Source organism: Harpia harpyja, chromosome 5, assembly GCF_026419915.1.
Source record: "Harpia harpyja isolate bHarHar1 chromosome 5, bHarHar1 primary haplotype, whole genome shotgun sequence".
Classification (NCBI taxonomy): domain Eukaryota; kingdom Metazoa; phylum Chordata; class Aves; order Accipitriformes; family Accipitridae; genus Harpia; species Harpia harpyja.
Window position 1 is genome coordinate 22,900,984 of NC_068944.1, and position 23,138 is coordinate 22,924,121.

General features: G+C 37.0%; 1 protein-coding gene across 6 annotated transcripts in view; it reads left to right on the forward strand.

The window, feature by feature from the left end:
- The window catches only part of DLGAP1 (DLG associated protein 1), a 429,128-nt gene that overhangs the window by 269,053 nt on the left and 136,937 nt on the right, over positions 1 to 23,138 (forward strand). For 5 of the 6 annotated variants that reach the window (XM_052788099.1, XM_052788100.1, XM_052788102.1 and 2 more), the window contains one exon: positions 15,461 to 16,486. In XM_052788099.1, the coding sequence (XP_052644059.1) occupies positions 15,533 to 16,486 (954 nt within the window). In that variant the 5' untranslated portion in view covers positions 15,461 to 15,532. Of the gene's footprint in view, positions 1 to 15,460; positions 16,487 to 17,267; positions 17,450 to 23,138 lie in introns of those variants that run through there. The other variant, XM_052788104.1, reaches the window with a different exon arrangement.

Sequence of the window (23,138 nt, forward strand, 5' to 3'; positions counted from 1 at the left end):
GTTAGATGTAAAGCAGCAGAACAAATTCATATTAAATTGACTGCTTTGTCTTTTGGACTGGTAGGTAGTGGAATCCTCATATGTCACCATCGTTACATTTTAAAAACGCTAAGTCTTACACACTTCATTTTGATTACTTTTCCCAATCCAGACTTTAAAATAGTGTTGAAATACCTGGGAAATTTGCTTTTTTTCTCAAAGTTTTTTTGACCTGCTTGGAAGTTGTGTAAAAAATGGGATGACTTTTTATTTGGATATTAATAGATTTTAAGCCTTTCAAAAGTCTAGAAGATAAAAACATTAAAAGTGTTGATACTAATATGTTCATTATCATAACCTAAAGCAAGTAGCTGTGTGAGTAAAGCATGGCTGCCTTCACTCAGAAATGTGACTTTTTATAGCTTTGTGTGTGTCAACTGACTGCATAGTTAATTCAGTCATGGTAGTGCTTTTGTTACTCCATATGTATCTTTAGTCTTCTCCCATATCATTTTTTTTGTCAGCAGCAGTCAGGCTGTTTTCTTCAACTGCAGTAATCAGACATGGGAATAAAAAGTGACAAGAAGTGAACTTGTAAATGTTCAGACTGGTGTGAGTTCCTCTTTTTTTATGATGAGACCTATAAGAGTGTAATCATCTTTATGGGTGCTATGGTTGCCTTAGTCAGATTGAGTTCAAAATTTTATGACAAAATTACAGAAAATATAGCTGTTTATTCAGTCCAAATAGTCACACAGCCCTTCAAAACTGGAGGGAAAAAATGTTCTTTTGTACAGTTCCCAGTGATGTGAGAATTAACAGAGGACAAGTCAACCTGAGCACATGGAGGAAATTTCCCAGGTCAGCTGTAAGAGTGAGCAATGCGATAGGAGTTGCTCAGTCTGCTCAGAGGATTCAAACTGCAGGACCAAAGAAAACAAGTTAGCTGGCCACATCTGAGCCTGACGGCAGTTCCTTCATCAGGCAAACCTTGAGGGCTGATTGCGGGAAACCTGAGGAGAGATCTATCCGTGCACTCCTTGGCTTTCCCAGGCTTCCAAGCAATGTAATTGGGAGGCCAGTGCTTTCTGAAGAAAAAAGAAGGGAGAGCTTGGAGGATGCATGATGCCCTCTGTTGCCTTTTTCTCTTATTCTTTGGTCTTCAGATGCCACCTTTTCTGACACTGTGATTCTTGGAAAGGTCCTGTCTCTGGATGGTGTCCCTGGTGCCTTGTACCACTGGAGCCCAGGTCCAAAAATAACATTCTTTCATCTCTAAAAAGATTCACTCTGCTTTTATGGTTCTTCCCACTCTCAAGAAATAGGTGGGATTTGTCTCTCTTTACCAAAACTTTCAGTTTGTACTGAAAGAGATGTACAAATCTTGTATTTTAACCCCTGCCAGTTTAAATTAAAAGTAGGAAGGCAGGGCAGGAGGTAAGGCAGTGGGTGAAAGAATGGACAGGAGTGCATAGATAGGGGGATTGTATAAACCTTAGTACCGCAGGAAACCTGGCAAATAATGCTTAACAGGCCATTTTTATTGCTGTCCACCATCTCTCCCGTAGACTTCAAAGATGCACTGTAATTGTCTGAGATCACACTCTTAATGGCTGTATTAAGACCATAAAAACTTCCCTTTAAATCACAGTCTTACGGAACTAAACCAATGTTAACAGCCTTAGCAGGCTTGGTGGTTTTTTCCTATTCACTTAGGGTAGGAGAGATCACAGGCCTCTTCATGCTGTTTCCAGGGTTTTATTCTGAACTTTCTCTACATATGTCCTTGCCTGCCAGTCTCTCTCCATTTAGGAAAAGAGAGGAATGACTTTTTAAAAGTATGCAAGGCTTTTCTGAACACAGCTTTATCATCAGCCCATAAAGTACTTATCCTAAAAAAAGAGAGTAGGATCATCACTTTTTAACATTCTAAATACTCACTCATGTAAAGAATAACAGTGTTTGCCAGATCTACTTGCATGCTCTTATTTGGTGTGTTTTCAGTGAGTTTGTGGACTATACGTGTTTTGTTTTTTCTTCTGTTTCATACTGCCCTACAAAAACCTGTTATGGAAGATGGTGAAATAAAATGATGGGCCTTCCTCTCATCTCACCTTAACCACATTTGTTCTTAAACCTGAAATAAAATGGAAGGAATAGACTGGATAAAAGAAATATGTATCCCGATATTGATGGAGCCCACCTTATTCCATAAAGCCATTCTGAGATGGAAACAAAGGAATTCAAAGCGCAAACGGCCAAACTCTCTGTGGCTGTACAGTGTTGCAGATCCCAGGACTCTGCCCACTTACAAGATTCAACCTATATCTTCATTCACTTGTGTTCTGCAGCTGTTTTACTTTTACTAATTCAAATAATAATAAGGGATTTTATAACCCTTGCAGAACTAAACTCTACCCTAAATACTCATTGGCTAGCAGTTCTATAAATAGGTACAAAATATCAATGCATAAATACGATAATTGGAATAAAAAGAATACAATTAGCTTACTAATATCCTTTTAGCAGCTGTCGCCTGTAAGCTAAAAAACATAATTTATTTACCTTTTTTAAAAAATATTTCTTTATTTTTAAGTAAGTTTCATGCTCATGTAGTTTCAAAATGGATAGTTACTGAAACCAGTGTCCTTCATTTATCTGCTGGAAAGTATTACTACAGAAATCATACATATCTGAAAGCAACCACTCATATTATCCAAAATTCCTACCTTGGATCTTTGCAGTGCCTTAAATACTACAGTCTGAAAACACACTGGATATTATAGTTGCAGTACTGCAAGCTTTGTAACAATGATGCGTGCCATTTCTTTGCTAGTGCCTGCGTGCATTGCTGTTTCAGCAGGGGTTAGACTGACTGTCAGAGTTGATAATGATCACTAGGTCTGGCTTTACTGTGAACTTCCCAAGAAAGAGGGTAAACATGAAATTTTAGATCGGCTACTGTTTTATGGGGCTAATGTAATTTTGTTTCCTTTTCTCCATGCAGTACAGATTTAACATTGGTAAACAGTAATGGCTGAAAAGATGAATGAAAAATAAAATTAGTTTACTTGAACATTGGGTATGATTCTGAGTTACATTTGTGAATATACAGGTTAACGTGACTGGTCTCAACAGAAATGCTTTTATTTATCTAATTATTGGTAAAATGTGAATCTGTATTTCTGTGTGAGCATGAATTCAAGAATTGAAAATTATTGTTTTAAATTAACATTCCAAATCTAAACAACAAAAAAAAAGTCTATTATGCGAACTGAAGACAGCTGTGAGTAAGTATCTTGCATGTTATATGTTGTACTCTGTTTACAGTCCAAACTAGCATCTTCATGGCAAAAAGCAGGGAAAGCCCCAAGCCCTGCTATGACAAGTTTACTTGACATTTTCAGTCAAGTTCTTTGTAGAGAGAGGAATTGACAAGAACAAATCTGCATTTACAGATACAGCATAACAATATCACTGCATATTTGATAAGAATTGCATTTTATAAAGTAGCCAAAGGCTGGGTGGGAGGCAGCTTCAGGATTTACTAAAAGCCTAAAATCTGCCTTCAGATGTGATTGAAGAAACAAAGTCAATTTAGTTTATGACAGACAAGGGCATGAAATAGTTCAGTGTTATAGCAGCATGAGGGAACATGGCTCATGGTAAGGGCTTCTGGAAAGGTCTATTAAAAAAACTCCAGAGCTATTAGCTGGAAGTGGATACCAGATGCATTTAGATGCAGCTATGTGTCAGTGGCTCATAACCAGAACAATTTGCTTGGAAATGGGGCAGATTCTCTTACTTCATATCTTTAAAATTGGAATGACTCTCTTTCTACAAGGTGTACTCTATGTCAACAAAAAATTGTGGCTCCACAATAGCAGTTACGGATGGGTTTTATAACTCTCATGTTACATATGAGAACAAACAGTGTAGCAACCGTGGCTCCTCCTGAGCTTACCCAATAATGCTGACATTTAACGTATGATGAACCTCATGTTTTGAAAGGAAGGATGAGACTTCTGTTGAATAGCTAAGATGTAATAAAGTGAAAAGGCTGTGTACTTTTCATTCAGGTTTAAGGGAGTATGGCTTTTTAGTCCACAAATTAAAGTAGATGATTGTATGAATCCACTCACCCTTCACCCTGAAATGAAATTAAATTAGGAGGAAGTAACAAAGAATTATCAGGATGTTCTGCATGTATCACCAGTTTGATATATATAGTAGTCTGCTTATGGTGTTTCTCTTTTAAAGAACAATTTTCCTGAAGTATTTTCAATACTATGGAAATATTTAATGCATACATACATATTACTCTGTAGGCAGTTTTTACAGAATGAGCTTAATTTAACTAAAAATAATTTAAAATGCATTACTTAAGTGATTTTTTAAAATACTTATGACAAGATGCTTTGCAGTAGAATGTAGATATAAAGCATTTCACCTTAAACTGGACGTTATTCCAATATATGTACACTTTATCATTTGCCATTAATTGTAAAATAAATTTCAAGAGCTCCTTGAAGTGTATTTCATTTATGGTAGTTCTATGTGATGAAACAATGAGTTACTAATACCATTCTCTTCTAAAGTGTATTATTAATGGTTTTGAAACTGTGCCTACTAAATATTATGGAAAATACTTATTCTTTATTATTACTTTAAACTAGCAAGTATTAAAAGAAGAGATTAAGTTCATTCCATTCACTTTCATGATATTCATGCTGGTCTCACTCAGGAGTAATTCCACTGAGATCTATGAAGTTATATCAGTCAGGGCATTGCTAGAAATAGTAACACACAAAAAAAAGAATTAAGCTCATACTTCCTTTCCCTTCTTTTCATTTAGTGCTTTCTCTTCCATTCTTTCCCTCCCTCACTTTGATTTTCCTTTTTCAGTGAATACTCCTTAATACAGCAAAGTTCAAGTGAAATGGAAATATTCTTTACTGTATTTTACTTGATTTTGACTTCTTGACTCTCTCTCTATATAAAGAAAAGTTTTAATTCTACCCTTTATTGTTGTATTTAATGTCAGCAATGTGTGATGTTCTGTCAAGGCTAGTACAAAATAACAGTCTGGTGCTTTGGTATTCCCTCTGAGCCCCCAAGAGTGAAACATGCAGTGTATAAATGCCTAATGTGCTGATGAAGTCAGGCATCCTTCAACAGTAAGATGTTCATTTACTATTTTGTATATCTCAGCACAGTGATTTGCGATAAGCTTCTGTACAGAGTGCATACAGTGAAGAAGAAGTCATCTTCGGATCTGAGTTTCTTACAAACATGTACGTGAAGTACATGCACAAGCATACAAGCATAACATGAGGGTACCACCACCATATTTCTCCCAGTGTCGAAGCCTCAGAGTGAATCCTGTGTGACCTCACCAAATTGATAAAAGATCAGTCATGAACTGTGGAAGTAAAGATCAATCAGTCAGTCAAGTACAAATCACAGTTAAATTCCATGACATTACAAAGCTAGCTTGTGCAATTCAAGCTATCAGCATGTTTATTTGTTTTTCCTTTTCAGCTATCCAACATCAGACAGGCTATTATTCATAAGGAGTAATTTCATCAAATAATTTTTTCAGTTATTTTTGCCTCTTCCTGATTTAAAAGCTATTCTGAAAGCCATTTCTGAAATGTTTAAGGCATGATCACTGTTCTGAAAAATTTATTTCTATGAATAATTCTAGCATGTTTGCGGAGGTTAATTAAAAGTGTTCTGTATCCAGTAATTAGGCTTTGTTTTGATTTTACCTGCATATCAATAGATTTATTTTCTGATTATTAATTGGATAAGCATAATTCCTACAATCAGATTCTTGTCATATGCCATTTGTCTGCATACCTCAACATACATGAACAAAGTTCAAAATAAACTTTGCAAAAGTATTTTTTAATCTTTAAGTTTACTTGTTTCTAGGTATGTGCAGACCATTGAATCTATTTACTGAAAAATGCATGGGGAAAAAAAAAAACCACTAAACCAAAACAAAAGAGGCATGAGCACATGAGTACAGTGGAAACAAATTACATGTGCATAAATAATAGCAGAAAAATCTGAGATACTCTTTTTTTTATTTTTTATGTTTTCAGTCAGAATCATACAGAAATAAAATCAAAGTTACTGTTATGGGGGTTTTGTTAAGGCTTTTAAATTATTGATGTTGTAAAATTATAGATTAAATGTAGCTAGTGGTTCTGTGATTTAGGTAGAATTGAATGAAGCCTCAAAGCAGAAGTTGAGATGTTGTGTCCTCTGCTCGAGGGCAGAATACCCTCCCGGAGGGGATGCAGCCACTATCCTGTGCCATGCTTGGGGAAGAGCATTTTGCCCACGGACTTTCTCTTCTGCACTTACTTTTGCTGTCACATTGTACTCTGTGAGGTACTTGATAAACTTAAGTAGCTTTCTGAGCATACCAGTAGTTTTTTCAGACGTTCTTCATAAATTAAGGTTTATTTCCCATTCTGCCATAGCTCATAAACATTTTTCATGGAATTCTGTGAAATATAGTCAACTTTCAAAATGGTTGCCATTTCAATTTCTTCATAACTAGAGCTGCATGAAAAATATTTGTAGTAAAAGTTTTCTTCTGAAAAGAAGATTTTTCTGTTTCTTATTATTTTTTATGCCAGTAGAGGTGAAATGAGACAAGTTGATTGAGGAAGTGGCTTAAGACTTCCACCAAATCTAACTCAATTTCATTGCATTGCTATAAAATCAGAAATTATTTCCATTCCATGTACTACATGACAACAAATATCAATCAGTTACTGTAGCCATCAAAGATAAGGTGGTTAAAGTTCTTTAACTGCATTTATATACCACAGTATATATGAGGGTTTGGTTCAGTTTTCAGTTTTGGGGGGGGGAACCTTAAACTGAGGAAGTTCAGCGTTACAGCCCTGTTTCAGGGAAGTTACAATAGTCCTGTTATTCTCTGCCTTTTAATCAGATGTTTCATATTCAATACCAAACCGAGCTTACGTTTGCTGTTTTTTACTTTTAGATTGCGCTGGAAGTAACAGATTAAAACGAGTAAGATTAAGTTTTGATCTAAGCATGACTGTTTTCTTCCAACCCAATGAACTTTCCACCTTACTTGCTGAGCTCCTTTATCTCATACCTTCAGAGAGGGTTCTTGCTACTGTTTGCCTCATCTCTTTCCTACTGCCTCACTGGAGAAACCTGGCTTGGGCACACGGGACGTGGAACATATCCATGAGTGGGCAGGGTGATCATAGTGGTGACGTGTTAATACAGTCAAAGCTACATACTACCAATATGACTATGAAGTGGATTTTCCAGGAAGTTCTTACTGGTAGTTACAATATGGGACATTTTGACTGAGGCTTTGCAGGTGGGGGGGGTTTTCTGGTGGGGTAGTGCGGGTAGCGTATGGGCTGTCCAGCTGTGAAGATAGGTAAGCCCTGTAGTGTCATTCTGTTAAAACTAATGTCTTCACAACTCTTACGCTTGGTCTTCATAGAGCTCCTGTAAGGTTTCCATGAAGTTGCTGCACTAAGACACTTGTAAATTTCTTTCTCCATTTTCATTTGTTTCTGGGGCTAACAACAGATTTTCAGGGGTGACACCATTCAAATAGACCTACCAGTTGAAAGCCAAGATGGGAGAGCATCTGCAAGCATAGAGACACTGATGCTTATATGGTTTTGTAGCATTCACTTTTGCTTGGACTTAAAAGATCACAGTGTACTTGGAAGAAAATTTTCAAGGAAATCAATCTCTATTTCTGCTAAATGAGGTCAAGGTCTGTGAGTAAGACTGGAGCTGTAGAAAGAGTCTCATAAAACTATGTTTCATTAAATTAAAATGAATTGGGTGATTTTTTGTGGGGAAAGAAATATTTATCATAAAGTTTAGCTTAATTTCTAAATAGTAAGGAATAAAAAGCTTAGAGCCAGTTTGAGTCATGAGAACTGCTGGTCAAGACCAACAAAGTCCCATAATCACATTGTCACTGCCATCATAGAAATAAAAGTATGGATTCTCTGGTGTGGTGTGCCTTGAGTAGGCTTTAGTGCATAGAACTAAGAAAAGCCAGTTGCCTGGCTTGACAGTGAATATTGTCCTTTCAAGATATGTGTAGAAAAGCTCTTGAGATCATGAAAACCTGTAGCTCAGGCAATAATTTAACTGTGACTTCTGTCACAGAAGTCCCATGCTACAGAATTGCAGAGCACTTAAAAAACTGGTAGAAAATGAGTTAGCAAGCCATGCAGCTGAGGATTGTGTAATGGTGCAAAGTCTGACTTAGATTAGCAGCTTCCATTAGATCTCTGTCAAACAGTCACTAGATGCTGTAGTGGCTCCTTTGCTTGGTCACATTAGTGTCCTTGCAATGAGGATCAAGTGCTTCTTTTAGTACAAGGATGTCCATTTTCACTATGTGACCACATTGCAGAGCATGAATTTACTTGACTTTCACAGGAAAAGCAGATTGCACACATTGAATGTAGGTTTTACCTGCTGATCATCTCATTCCTACTAGAAAAATAAGCCTTTGACATTCGTAACTGACTGGCTTGCAGGAATCTATATACATACCTGAAATCTCCATATGTGTACTAGTCATTTAATGCTGTATGTTTTATGCCACTGTGGTAGCCCCTCTATTTTTATGACATGTCAGTGCTGTAGGAAAAAAACATGTGACCTGTCCCTCACACTTGCTTCCTTTTGTAATCCTGAGATAATATAAGCAGTCTAAATCACATTCATTATCTGTAATTGCTAGAAAGTAGTGACTGTAATCCTTTCATTTTAAGAAATCTTCTGTGAGGAAAGCAAGTAAAAGATCCCTAGAGTTGCAAACTTAGGTGTGACAGTAGGGTACCCAAAAGAGAGCAACCCAGGTAAGTATGTGTTAATCTCGTTCCAAATTTTGGAGTATCTTCCTTTTCATCCCCTTTCACTGTTCACCCAGCCCAAACAGCATTCTGGAAACTCATTGTAAGAACTGCTAAAAAAATATATTAAGGTCATAATGTTCATCATCCTAGAGATTAAGGAGGATAAAATGCAACATCTAAACTTGTATATGAGGTATATGCTTCAATACTGCCGATACAACAGTTATCAAATGATTCAATTTAATATATTCTCTTACATGCACATTATACAGACTTAATCTCCTGGTCATCTTCTTTCTGGGAGAAGAAAATGTTGATTGGCTGTTCTGAATTTGCAGTGGAATTCACAACAGACTCTCCAACCAATGTGCTCTACCTTATTGAGTCAGAGAGACTCTGTGTCCTATACCACAAAAAAAGGCAGGAGCAGTCTAATTACATAGTGTATTATTACTCACTGGAGCACATCAGAATGTTTTAAAAGGTGACTGTTAATTGTGTATGCAAACGAGGAGAGTGGAAGAGCAGATGATCACAGTTTAGTATTTCTATTTGTAGAGCTAAAATTTTTGCATGCGGTCCTGCTATTGCCAGTCACACTCCTAACAGGATTGAAAAAAATCAGGCTCTGTGTGTCAAAATTTTGCTGATATATTACTGCTAGAATTCTTGCAGACCTTGTAATGTATTTAGATATTACTCAGAGATTAATTATGTGTTAGGTTCCTTTAGTGACTACAGTTTTAGTGACACTCCTAGTGAAGAAACAACTTGCTATTAGCCACAGAGATGAAGCAAAGAAATCCAAACCTTCAAGGCACATACTACCCTGGTACTGACCACCACAGTTGCTCACAAAAAGCACATGTATGAAAACAGTCATGAAACGTAAATGTGAAACTTGTCACCACAAGTATATGCAAACTAAAGGTTGTTGGATGCAGACAGAAAAAAACCCCAACATCCATTTTTATGACATTGTTGGTGGGATGCCAATCTTCTTGGGTTTTGTGTATGCATACCATTCGAAAGGGACTCCTCACAGATCAGCTAGTTTAATTACATTTTTTCCCCAGTTACTCCCACTTATTGATCTGCCCATGAACTTGGAATGAGTTTATGTTACTGGCCAAAACATTTCTCTTTATGACTCCCCGCCCACTGTTCAAGATTAAATTATATTGTATCACTCACCTGGTGCGATTGCTGACATGGAAGCAAAAGCCAGACATTCTCTTGAGACTTTTACCCAAAGAACAGTATCTTTCATATTACGTGCCAAAATGGGTTAGGAAGATAATTTGAGACCTCATTTTCTTCTGAACACCTTTAATAAAATGTGTGGGCAGATGCATTTTAGAGTACGTGTCCTTTCATTGATGTCTAGATTTTCATTAATGTGACATAACATAACAGGCCATACAGAATGCCTGCAAAATATCAAGACCTTTGGGATAAAGCAACATGCTGCATGAGGAGGAGCATGTGGAAGTTTGATTCTTGGCATAAATGTATCTTCCATGTGTTTGTAAAAGTCTGAGAATCAGCGAAAGGAATTTCTCTGGGAACACTCCATAGCGTGCGAGTAAATAAATAAGCAAATACTGAGAATCTCTGGTGTTCAATATGGAAATGAGAACCTCTCTGTGTTTACCATAGAGCATAAAATGGGAGCACAACTACAAATAGTACTGCTAAAAAGCATAATTTATGCCCTCTCACTTCAAACAGTAACACAGCATTTCTTTGAAAAGACTGCTGTGGTCTGAGGTGTAGGTACCAATATGGTCCAAATGTGTGTTTCAATTTGTGTGCATGATTAAAGGCCTTCCTCACTCAGAGCTGTACATACGTGACATTATGTGTTTACATTGCCTTCTACCTGTGTACCACCCCTTCCATTTCTGGGCCCGGCACAAAATTGAGGATTCAGAAGCATCCTCAAACTCACTGAATGATATCTTTGAAGAACCACGTTCACCAAACGTGCCATTCTGTCAGTTATCTTAGAAGTTATTGACCTTACACTTTACATTATGCATTATATTGTGCATATGGCAGTTTGCCTTACTCTGAATCTTGAACTGCTACAACATAATAAGATTATTGAAAAAAAAGAGAAAATTATGAATGTTGACTCTTCATACTGATTCTATAAAATACATTTCAATTATGAAGGTTTGTAAGTTGCTAATGGCCATAAAGCATTTTTATTATATTAGTCATTTGGGTTTATTAATTATCCATTTTGTACTACCTGCTACATTCTCCTGTATTATTGACCTACTCTCTCTATACCTAAGTATGCATTATTTTAGTGAAAGCATTTGTTACCTGATTGTTTTTCACAGCTTCCTGTAAAATGTAAGAAATGTAATTCTGCAGTCTTGTGAGGTAAAATTGGAGGGCCTGTGTGGTGTATCAATAAATCTTTTATAAGAAAGAAGTTTTCACATATATCTAAGGGAAAGAATATGTTTCTTGAAGATGTGTTTTATTAATAAATTGGGAACACATGAGCAGACAATATAGTTAAATAAAATTTGTTGAAAGTGTAGGTAATTTATGCATTCAGGTTTTGTTATTTTGCATGCATTTTACTTTAATTACATAAGAATTAATTACGCATTTTGCTAGCCACTAAGTTATTCCAACAAATTGCTGTGCATTAGGTACACCATGCTAGCAACAAGGACGAATATATTTGTATCCTTCTTACCCAGTGCATCCTCAAGAAAACAAAAGCAAATGTAACATGAATGTTGAAAGTAATAAGCATTCTTCAGCCTTACCATGCTGTATCTATTTAACATCTCATTTATTCCTATGCCATCAAGTGGTTTTGGTCTGCTGTCCATAGAATTGCTATTTCCACTGTTTATTAATATGCAGTATGTTCATCAATTATCTTGCCTTATTTCATGAGTAATTAAATGTTCCTAGTTTGGCCAAAAAATAACAATACAATAAAAATCTTAATTGGCTTCGTCTCAGCTACTCATGGCATGATCAGATAGCCCTGTCTCCAGCTGTTAATTGCACTAAACATTGACTGATAGGTTCAGCCAACACAATTATGGAAAATGATGCATATTTTTTGAAAAATACTGATGGAATCAAAGGCCGTAGGGTGTTTTTTTTCTAGATGTATATTAACATATTAAAGCAAGATTGAGGTGTGATTTAGGAATTATGTTTTTTTCTGTGCAGAAGAATTGTCCACTAAATATTTAAGAAAAGCACCACTCCTTTCTTCAATGCATAGCATATTATACTTATTCTTTCCCTCCTGGAAGTGCACTATGGTACATTCTTGGTTTTTTTCTAATTCATTACACTTTCAGTACTGTAGCAGCAGTAATACAGTTAAGGTAAAATGAAGGTATATTCTAGTTAATACTCATGGTTTTTTATCACAATTGACACATGATAAAATAAATATTTTCAATGGTGTTGCAGCAGAAAAAAACTCTCATAATGGCATACACCAGTCTAAGAGTTGCAAATAAACAGTTTTTACTCTGAATTTCAATTTCTCCCAGGTTTTGGAGCCTTTACCATCACTCCTTTTTGTTACACAAGTTGGTTTCTCCCTTTTGTTTTTGGTTTGGTTCTTCAGTCACTCTCTGGTCTTTGCTACTTCTTTTTTTCCTCCTCCTTTAAATCTGTTGCTCCTGCAAAGCTTTATCCTCCTTTTTTTGTAACTCTATGACCTTTTGCTTTTGCAAGCATATTTTCTCTGTTATTCTCTGTATCTGTTCATCTGATTCCTCTTGGGCAGATCATCCTATCCATTTTCTGCTTTTTTCTCCAGTACTTCCTCATGGAAGATTCATTGACAGCTCAGACTCAAAATGGGTGTAGAACTAAATGTTATCTTTTTCTCCTAAACATTTCTACCATCCTACTTGCCATCCAAGCTCATACAGCAGTGCTCAGCCAATCTTCCTCCACAGTTTATGGAAAGCCTGTCCCTTTCTCTCTGTACAGACAAATGTCACTTTTCATGAGCTTTTTCACTTTTTAAGACTTCTTGCGCATCCTCCTTAGCATCCATATTGCCAGTCCATCCAAAACACATGCTGCTTTCATTGGTCAAACCATACTTACATCTTTTAAGCTCATCTTTATCTTCAAGATGTTCCACACTATTCTGTCCCAGCCTATAAATCAGATCAAGTGTTTCCTCATCCCAGCCATTCTGCTCTATCAATATATTAAGACTACATATTCTTAATAATTCCATGACATCCCCTGTGCCTGTCATGACTTCACTATTCTGTAAATTATCAGTCCTTTCGGTTCTTTGCCTATTTTTCCACAGTACACAAAAATGAAAAATTCATAGCCATTCAGATAAAGAAAAAATGAAAATAAATCACTGGTTCTGGGCATCTCCCACTTTACTGTACTTCTCCATGTCTTTCTCATATCTCTGGGGCAAGGTTTTACTATTTTTATCTTATATAGCACACTAGTCTATTGTTAGCCCTAAGATAATTTATCAATCATCTTGAGGACTGTTCCATGATTGTAAATGCATTTAAGTAAATATTAACTGGCTGAAGCCTTGTTTTCACAGGCCTTCCAGTGTGAAAGATATTCATAGATACCAGAGATTGGAGTATTTTTATTTGGTCATTACATCCTTCAGTGGTATTCTTCTTGACAGGATATTCTTGGTCAAGTCACATTTTCAATGAGCTAAATAATGGATCTACTACTACATCCCTTTGGATATTTCTCTGTTACACAGACTAATAGATCACTTTTTTAAAGGAGATGGTAGGGATGTAAAATGCTCTTTAGAAGAGCTAGGGATTGTCACTACAGTGTAACTGACAAGTCCAGGTCTCTGAGTATATTATTTTTTGCTTTTAAAAGTGCCTTTGGCCATTCTCCTCTTCAGGTAAGCCAGTGAGCTCATCCATTTGGAATATTTCAAGTGCCTTTTGTGGTATTTTGAAAACTCTTTTTTTGGAATTCAGGGTCTCCTGAGAATGAACATTTTCTGCATTGCAGGGATCCAGTGAGGGGGAGTGAAATGCAGGACAGCCACACTAGCTTTGAAGCATATTGAAAAAAACTCCTCTTTAGCTCACCACAGATTCAGAAGAAAATTTGAAATATGTTCCGATGAAATGCAGAGCATGCTTTTCCAGACTGACATTAACTTAATGCTATTTTAGAAAACTTCATTGTTGCCAATTTGCCAGTAGGTACAATGTCTACAACCTGTTAAAACATGAACTTTATCTGAGAGAACACTGGGGGAACACAGTGGCAAACCATTACTATGCGTATCTATCCATACTCCAAGAAAGATCGCAAGGATGACATTTCCAAAAATATTATGTGATTAGCCATGTCGGAAAGGAATAAAGTAGCTGAGTGACTCCCATTTCAGTTGTCTGTGGTAGAAGAGGGCGTCCTCCAAGGAGTCCTCTGCCCATCAGGAGCTAAGACGGCACCATGAGAATGTTTTGCCACATCTGAAACCCCATAATTTACACATTAGTAGCTCAGAGATTGCAGTAGCAGTTCCATCCAGACTTTTGCTAGTGGTGAGAGCTGAAATCAGGATATCTGGCTTCAGAGTGGTTATTATTTCACTTGTGATGAAGATTTCCATTTTCAACTTCTTGTAATCAGTAGTCTACAACACTGTGAGTTACTTCAGGGCCAAATAACTACAATCAAGTATTAAGTGTTGAAATCCTTTACGCTGTTATAGCAGTGTGCAAGTTTTAGCTATACCAATTCCCCTAATGGTAGAAGGAGTAGGTAGGGATATTTAACCACTGCTTAGTACTCTGAAAATTTATGGAAAATTAAACCAAGCCATGCATTATCAGAATAAGATTTTTTTTGTGAATAGGAGCGAGTAAACAGTAAATACAACAACCGCAAATATGCTGGTTATTAAACAGTTGGTTTGGCTTCATTTTGACAGAGTTAGCATAATGTATTATTGTTTTATTCTTAATTTGAAAAGAGCTTACAGAAATAATGTTTTGATATTGTCTTGAGATGCTTACAGTCTAGGCAGACAACTTGGACATCAAGTAAAACTGCACTTGAATCATGAATAGATGTGCACTGAAGTCAGAGAAAAGTTTTCCATTAATTGCACCACATTTTGTATTTGGACCAAAGTAACCCAGAATGTGATCCATTAAGGACATGATTTTAATTTTAACCTTTTTAATGCATTTATCTGGCCCTGAAAATGTGCAGATGAACAATTAAGGTCTCCTGGGAGGCCCCTGTCCATGAATGCTTTCAGGACTGATGTTTTAGAGTATAGGTGGTGATACTTATCTTGCTGTGGATTCATGAACAATAGTGAACTTCATAACAGAAGAATTTTCTTGCATCTGTTTTCCAGCTGGTGCAACAAGATAATTTTTCTTGTGATTATTTAGGTGTCCCTATCACTATGTGGGACGTGGGAAAGATTAAGCGATAAAAAGAATCAGAGGATGTTCCAATTATTTTTACAATAAGAAACAATGAATGCTAAATGTGCACATGCTGGTTTTTCTCTTAGCTTGAATATCTTATGGCTTCTGTTGTATTTCATTCTTTAGGTCTTTCTCTGAGATCTGCCTGTTGCATAGCCATACGTATTAGATGACTTTGGGACCTGCTTTACATCAGCAATGAAGGGATTATCTAGCAGCCGTAGTCATCATCATGGGGTTGCATGTGACCCTCCATGTGACAGTCTGCCACACCACCCAGACAGGAAGCCATATTTGTTAAACCCGATGGACCCCCATCCTGCAGACCACCCTTACTACACTCAAAGGAACTCTTTTCAGGCAGAGTGCATGGTGCCCTACAGCGATCAGATTGCCAGCAGCACGTTTCCCCGGAGGCACTACAGCTCCCACCACGAACTCAAGGACGAGTGTGCTCTGGTTCCCCATGGAACTGTCAACAAGGCCAACCGCATTCCTGCCAACCTTTTGGACCAGTTTGAGCGGCAACTGCCTCTGAATCGGGATGGCTACCACACTCTGCAGTACAAGCGGACTGCCATGGAGCACCGCAGTGACAGCCCAGGGAGGATCCGGCATCTGGTTCATTCTGTCCAAAAGCTCTTTACTAAGTCCCATTCACTGGAGGGACCATCCAAGGGGAGCGTCAATGGTGGCAAAGCAAGCCCAGAGGAGTCGCAGACGATGAGGTATGGGAAGCGCAGCAAGAGTAAGGAAAGGCGATCAGAAGGTAAGCCCAGATCCAATGCATCAGGATGGTGGAGTTCAGATGACAACTTGGACAATGATGTTTGCATTTATCATGGTCCCAGTGGGGTCATGACCATGGGAAGATGCCCTGATCGCTCTTCTTCCCAATACTTTATGGAAGCCTATAACACTATTAGCGAACATACTGTGAAGTCATCCAGAAGCAATAATGATGTCAAATGCTCTACCTGTGCAAACCTGCCTGTGAATTTGGACTCCCAGTTAATGAAGAAAAGCTCTTGGTCCTCTACATTAACCGTGAGCAGAGCCCGTGAAGTTTACCAGAAAGCATCAGTTAACATGGACCAGACAGTGGTGAAGGCAGAGACGTGTCAACAGGAACGGTCATGTCAGTACCTCCAGGTACAGTGTGGAGAACTGATTGCTGTTAACTATGCTCTGCCTTGTCTCAGGTGTTTGTGGGGATGGAGGTTTGCCCTGATATTTCTACTTTCCCAAGAGGTCACTGATCACCAAACAAGGGATAATGCTGCTGAAATTAAAAATAAATCTGCTTTTTCTTTTCTTTTTTTTTCTTTTTTTTTTTTTTTTTTTTGGCCAGCATTCAGTATTTCAAAGAAACAGTTCATGTTGGAACAGGCTTAATTTTTTCAGGTGGGAAAAAGAAGACCTTTCTGTGTTCTTTTTGAATTTATAAGGCAGTCACAGTAGGGGTATAGGGAATTTGATGTTGTAGTGCTTGCACTTAGCATTACAATGTCAATTAACTGAATGTTACCAGGATACAAATTCTTTGATTTCTGTAATTTCAAGATTTGCCTTCATTTACTGCTTATTTTATTATGAAAGCTTTTGAGACCCTTTTGAGAAACTTTGGGATACCTTAATACTTTCTGCAGCAGGAAAACAACCTGCTTTCCTTTTTGCCATAGAATATAAATTCTCATAAAACAGTTATTGTAATGTGTCCAGATTTGTTTATCTGGCTATTCCTCTTTCTCATGGCTTTGAGTCAAAAATAAAAAATCAAAAGGTTGAAATTATTGCTTGTTCTGATTATACATTTTAGGAGTACATCACCTACTCCCTCACAAGCTGTTTGCAGTTAATACAGCGTCACTATTTTTCACCAGTATTGTATCTTTAAATGTCAAGAATCAGATGTCTGCTCTTGGAGCTATCATACTGCCGGTGAATGTTTGTGGCAGGAACATGGATCAGAAAATATTAAAACTGTTTCATTCTTAGGAGACCTGTGGATAGCTTTTATGCACTTTAAACAAAGCACTTATGGCACATCTAAGTGTGTGTGTAAGATGGAACAATGTTGCGCAGAGAAGAGAGAAGACCATGAGGAAAAAAGAGGTTTGCTAAGATGATTTGGTTTCATTTTAATGTAGTGGGACTCTTGTGTATTTGTATAGAAACTGTAGCGAGTTTTCTCATATGGGTGCTTTAATGAGACAGTCAGCTTCCACATTCTGTTGTTTAAGTCAGTATGCAGAGAAAGCGTAGGACTGAGGCATCCGCATTTAAAAATTGATCTTAAAAGGTTTTATTGAATGGCATGCAAAATAATTTTGAATGCCAGACTCTGGGATTCTAAGTTTTAAATGTAAAGAAATGGATCTATGTATTTTCTCTTAATTGTTAGGAGAGTGGGGTGGGGGAGAGGGGGCAATAGGAATGCTCAGTGTGTGTTTACAGCTGTGCGTATGGACTGGGGAGGGAGAGGGGTTTCAAAATAGCCTCAGATTGCAACATTTTGGGGTGTTTTCTTTGTATTAAGTCTCTTTTGTCTGAATTTTGTGAGTGAGAAGAAATCGTAACTTTAGGCTTGATTGTTGTGGTTACTTTGGACCCTGAGATTTCTTTTGTTGATGTTTTTGTTTACTCCTTCAATCTTCCTCTCGGGTTTAGATAAAATAGCTGACAATTCAGTATGTGACCAGATGGCTAGAAAAGAGCGAAAAACTGTGCCAGCATCAGCTTTAAATGAACACCTCCATAGGGACTTTTAGATAATGTTTAACTGACAGGAATAGACTCTTGAAGTGGAATTAGAGGACATTATCTGTGTCTGTATGAAAATATGTCCCAACAATTGTCATGGGCAAGAATTAGAATGACTAAGTTCTCACTTAGAATAACTAAATTCTCACTTTGTTTCCCATCCTCACTGGTAGTTTTATTTTGGTTTTCATTTCATTTTGTTTCATTTTTTTCTAATTGTATGCTTGCTTGTAAAAGCCAGGGAAATATAACTGATTTGAAATTGGTTTTTTTTAAAAGCAAAATCTTAACCAGGCTTCAATTAACATTGGAAATAATATTCAAACAGAGTAGGGTAGATTTGAGAAAGCAGGTCAGGATTATTCTTCTCTCTTGGCAGCTCGAAAGGATGACAAATGGATATAGGTACTAAAAAGGCAGTCTATTTTGAATGCATCCCATTGCCTTTCTCTTCACTATATCACTTATCTTTTTATACTACAAGCCCTTTGGGGCTTGGACTTTGTTCTCTTTTGTGTTTCCATAGTGTCCAGCACAATGGGGTGCAGAACCTAATTGAGGCCTTTTGGCTGTCCTGCAATATAAATATGTATTAACAGCAGCAGAGTATTACTCCATTAGTGTGCTGCAGAGGTATTCTATATATACGTTATTTTCCTGGTGACCTTCTCATCATTGTACCAAAAGGCTGGCGTCCTATGTTAGAACAATTCAAAATGCACTAAATTAGATGAAAGTTGCAAATTCATGACAATACTGGACAACTCTGATAATTTAATTTCATTATTATGACACTTCTTTGTTGCTTTATTCAACTCATTAAATGTTAAATAGACGCTTTTATCAACTCGTTTGTAATTTAAGCTGTTGTTTATGGTCCAGGACATAAACTCTCTGATCCTTGAAAGAGGCAACTATTTTGTTCCTGCAAATTCAATGAAGGAGTGATTTTTTTTCAACTTAGGGTACTCAGGATAATTTTCTTTATCCTGATAGATCTGAGTATATTGGAGATTACAGATGACATTGACTTCACATATGCTTGTAAAAGAGCTTTTATCACAAAAGTATCTGGATTAATTCTCAGTGTAAAGACATGGAAATAACAAACAATTATCTCACTTGGTGTGGTATTTTCCACATAACCGTTCTGTGGAAGGAGTTGGCAGTAGTTTGTGTTACAGATGGGCTTATTTCTCATAATTTGGAATTTGGATCGAGTGCAGAGTCCTTCTGCATTGCACAGTCTTTCTTTACCCCGGCAGGCTCCGCTTCCAGCCAGAGTGCTAAGGTGCAGTGTCCATCCTTGGAGGTCTAGGGGAGGCTTGGCTCAACACTATGCATCTTCAGAAAGAGATATTAGCTCCCAGACTAGTCTAAAGACTGTTAAGCAAACCTTTTCCTCTTGCCTGCATTTTGGGAATGGAATTGTATTTTTCTCTTCTCTCTATTTCTCCTTTCAGGAATGAGGAGCTGGATAGTAGAAAGATAAGGTCCTTTTTTTGAGCTGCTTCTTACTTCAGGAAAGTGCTTTTGTTTGATCCGGGTTTACAGTTGGACTAATTTGAAGGAAGGTGAGAAGGAACTGTTCATGTTTTCTCAAAATTCTTCTTCAAAATGGTTTCCCTCCCTTGAGAGAATAATTTTTAAAGCAGTGGACAGCCTCTACTTTGCTAGTAGCTTCTCCCGTGGAAAAATTAAAATTAAGCAAAACTATCGAAGGCAAAATGTAAGCAGCAGTCCTTTTCTGCGAACAATAGGGTCTAAATACACAGGCAGATATTTTTGACACTCTTTTTTTCTATGAATTCATGATTGTTGAAGCTAATAGAGTATCAAATACACTGCAGAGTTTGTCTCTGATTATAGTTTTGCCATTCAATGTTCCCTGTAATTACTATTCCCATTGTCCTTGGTCTATTCATTAAGAGATGAAGAAAAATACAAAGGATGACAGTTTTCATATTATTCCTCTTTTTTTTCTTATGTGGGTCAGTTATATGTTTTCTTTTGTTCCCATTTGATGAGACTGAAGTCAGTTGTGTCAGATACTTGGGGCTGAGGATGGAAATTTTCCTTCTGAAAACTGAAGTGCAGTAGGTGGGGACAACGGTGCAGTCATCTGAGTTCTGCATTTGCATCGCTTGTCCTTTGGTGGGAGACTGTGAGAAATACTATAAAAAAAAATAAGCCAAGTTCGTCAGTGTAATAAGCATTTTCTGGCGGCAAAGGGATCTAGTTTGTACTGTGCTCAGTTTCCTGTGTGAAGGTTGTCTGTAATGTGCATTATTATATAATGTGTAGTGTTAAGAAAATCATAGTTAAAAAGTGATTTGTTTTCCAGTCTCAGGACAAGGCACTTCCCCAGTTTCTTAGGAGATACTGCTCAATCCCAGCCTCTTTCTGTTGCCTGTGTCCACGGATGGCCAAATAGAGGGCATCGCCCAAGGTCACGGTGCTAATAAGGACCAGTATCTGTTATATGATTTGTTAACGTGGCATGTTAAATTACAAAGTGTTTATCCTTATAACACAGCAATTTATGTTAGATCTGTTATACTGGGCTTACCTATGCAAGTCTATCTGCATTTTCAGGTAATCTCTACTTTTTCCTCATTTGTAGTGTTTGCATTTCTGTCACAACTACCATATTCAAATTAGTCTTTCAGTATGTCCTTGTGTATATATATATATAAAAGTTGTATTTTAATATCCACTAATATTGATCTTCCATTTTTCATACATCTGAAGACCTGCCTTTTTTTCTCTTATTCCATTATAAATTGAAAATGAATGAAGTGTATATTATTTCCCCTTCAATTTTCCAGTCAGAACTACAAAGCATATGAGTTTCAAATTTTTTTACCGAGCTCATATGAATCATACTTTTTGGTAAAGCTATTGAAACAATTTGAACAATTGTGAAATAAAATGTCAAATGTTATAATGTATTATAGGCCAGCTTCCAAGTAATGGAATAATCATGAAAAGGTTTGGAAATTCTTAAATGTTCATGAGTTTTAAAATAAGCTAGTATCTAAGAACATTAAAACTGAAAAAATGTCATTCACAGAAAGTTAATTTATTTAAATCTTAAAATTGTGAGATGGGTAATATGAATAATAAAGTTAGGGAATTTTGGGGCACTTGGAAAATATAAATAAAGCACAAAATAGCTTATTTACAAAAAATATATTAATAACAAATAATTCCATTGAACCTACATCTTGGTTATTTAGCCTACCTACAAACCTACTCAAGATGTCTTTACCATATTAAGACAAATATGTAGGAGAGTATTTCAGGCTAGCCATATTCCTTATCTTTGCGGTCCTTTAATGTACCTTAAAAAAAAAAAAAGAAATTGTCCACTGAGTTGGTGAGAATGATCTTGCCACATATTTCACTTTAACAACTGCTGTGTTCTCATTCATTTAATTAAAATCTGGACTGACCTTTGGTGTCTGAGTAATGCAGTAATGGGGGCCACCTAAGTACTAAGAGAGCTCTTCTACAGCAATGTCAGTACTTCAGATTTAGCTGCAATTTTATCTGCCCATGTTCCTTAGCTAATAATTTTATATCCTTTAGTTTTATCACCATTCTGTAACTTCTTAGTATTGAATATACTGGCACTGGTCTTATTTTTCTAGATTAACGTGAATTACTGTTGGTTCATTCTGTTAACATCCCTACATTCTAATAGCGCACCCATTAATGAACGTAATTCTGGCAGCTGGATCCCCATTTTGTGTTGCTAGCTTACCATATATAGGATTTAGCAACATACTTGGGTGACACTACATTACATACACTGTTATGTCAGAAATGTTTATGAAAATTATGGCTGCACAAAATAGCTGGCATTTGGTATCTATTTCAGTTCCTTCATGGGTAAGATTTGACTCAGTCCTGGATCTGTAGCCTTAAATATCTGGAGTGTTCTAATATTATTTTCAGTCATTTCACTGTTAAAAAACAAACAAACAAACAAAAACCCCAACAACAATAACAACAATCTTCAAGACAAATCAAGTCCAGCAAAGAGGATCATTTCAATCTGCGTCTGAGTTTGAAATCCTTAACTTTTATTGTGGAGACATGCAAAGTAGGTGGGGAAAAAAACACTGAGCGATAATACATTTTCCTCAGTCACTGCAGAGTAATAAGGAATATTTCCCCTACATCCAGTTATTAGTTTTTTTGTTTCAAGAATGGAATTTATAGTACAGCTTTTGAGTGGCGAAATACTACAGTGCTAGAGGAGTGGTTTGAGCTGGGGGCGGCTGGCCACAGTTTCTGTTCTGCCTTACAAATGCTCCTGCGCTGTGTTTGTTGCAAAGCTGAACTTCTGTCACTAGTGAATTTAGCAACAAGAATATGAATCTGTTGTATATTGTTTGTCCTTTCATCCTCTTACCCTGAGCCTGTGCAGTAGACTGTCTTGTTTGGACTTCTGATAGATATGTATTTCTCTCACCAAAGGCTAAGCAATGTGCGATGCAGTTGGATAAGGCACTGTGACAGTTCTGATGGACCAGGGCTTCCAGAGATGGTCTTTGAATTGTCTCCAAGAGTCTTTTATGCAAATAAGTTTGTGTCTTAATTTGCTTTACTGACATAACCCCAGCCTGCTAATCAGTTTGTTAGGAAATCTTTGAGATTTCCTGGTCTCTAGCAATTCAGTTCCCAGCAGGTGAGAGTCAAGACCATGACCTTGATTTGATATCCAATAGGACACTATTATAGGGCAGAGGTGACAGTTTGGAGTCACTGAGAAGACACGCTGATGTTCTAAAACTGGGAAAGTTTCCTTAGAGCCGAGTGAAAGCTTCTTACGCAGGTATATTTCATTGCTGTAATCCGAAAGAAAGCATTGTGGAAGTTTCAGTGAAGTCTGTCCACTGTACACTAAAATGTGGCAGAAGCTAATAGCCAGCTGGAGGTGGTAGCTTAACTGCATTACTTACACCTGCTGCCTGTGAGAGCATAACATTAGCAAAGCACCAGATATTATCCAGTTACAGTCAGCCAACAGAAA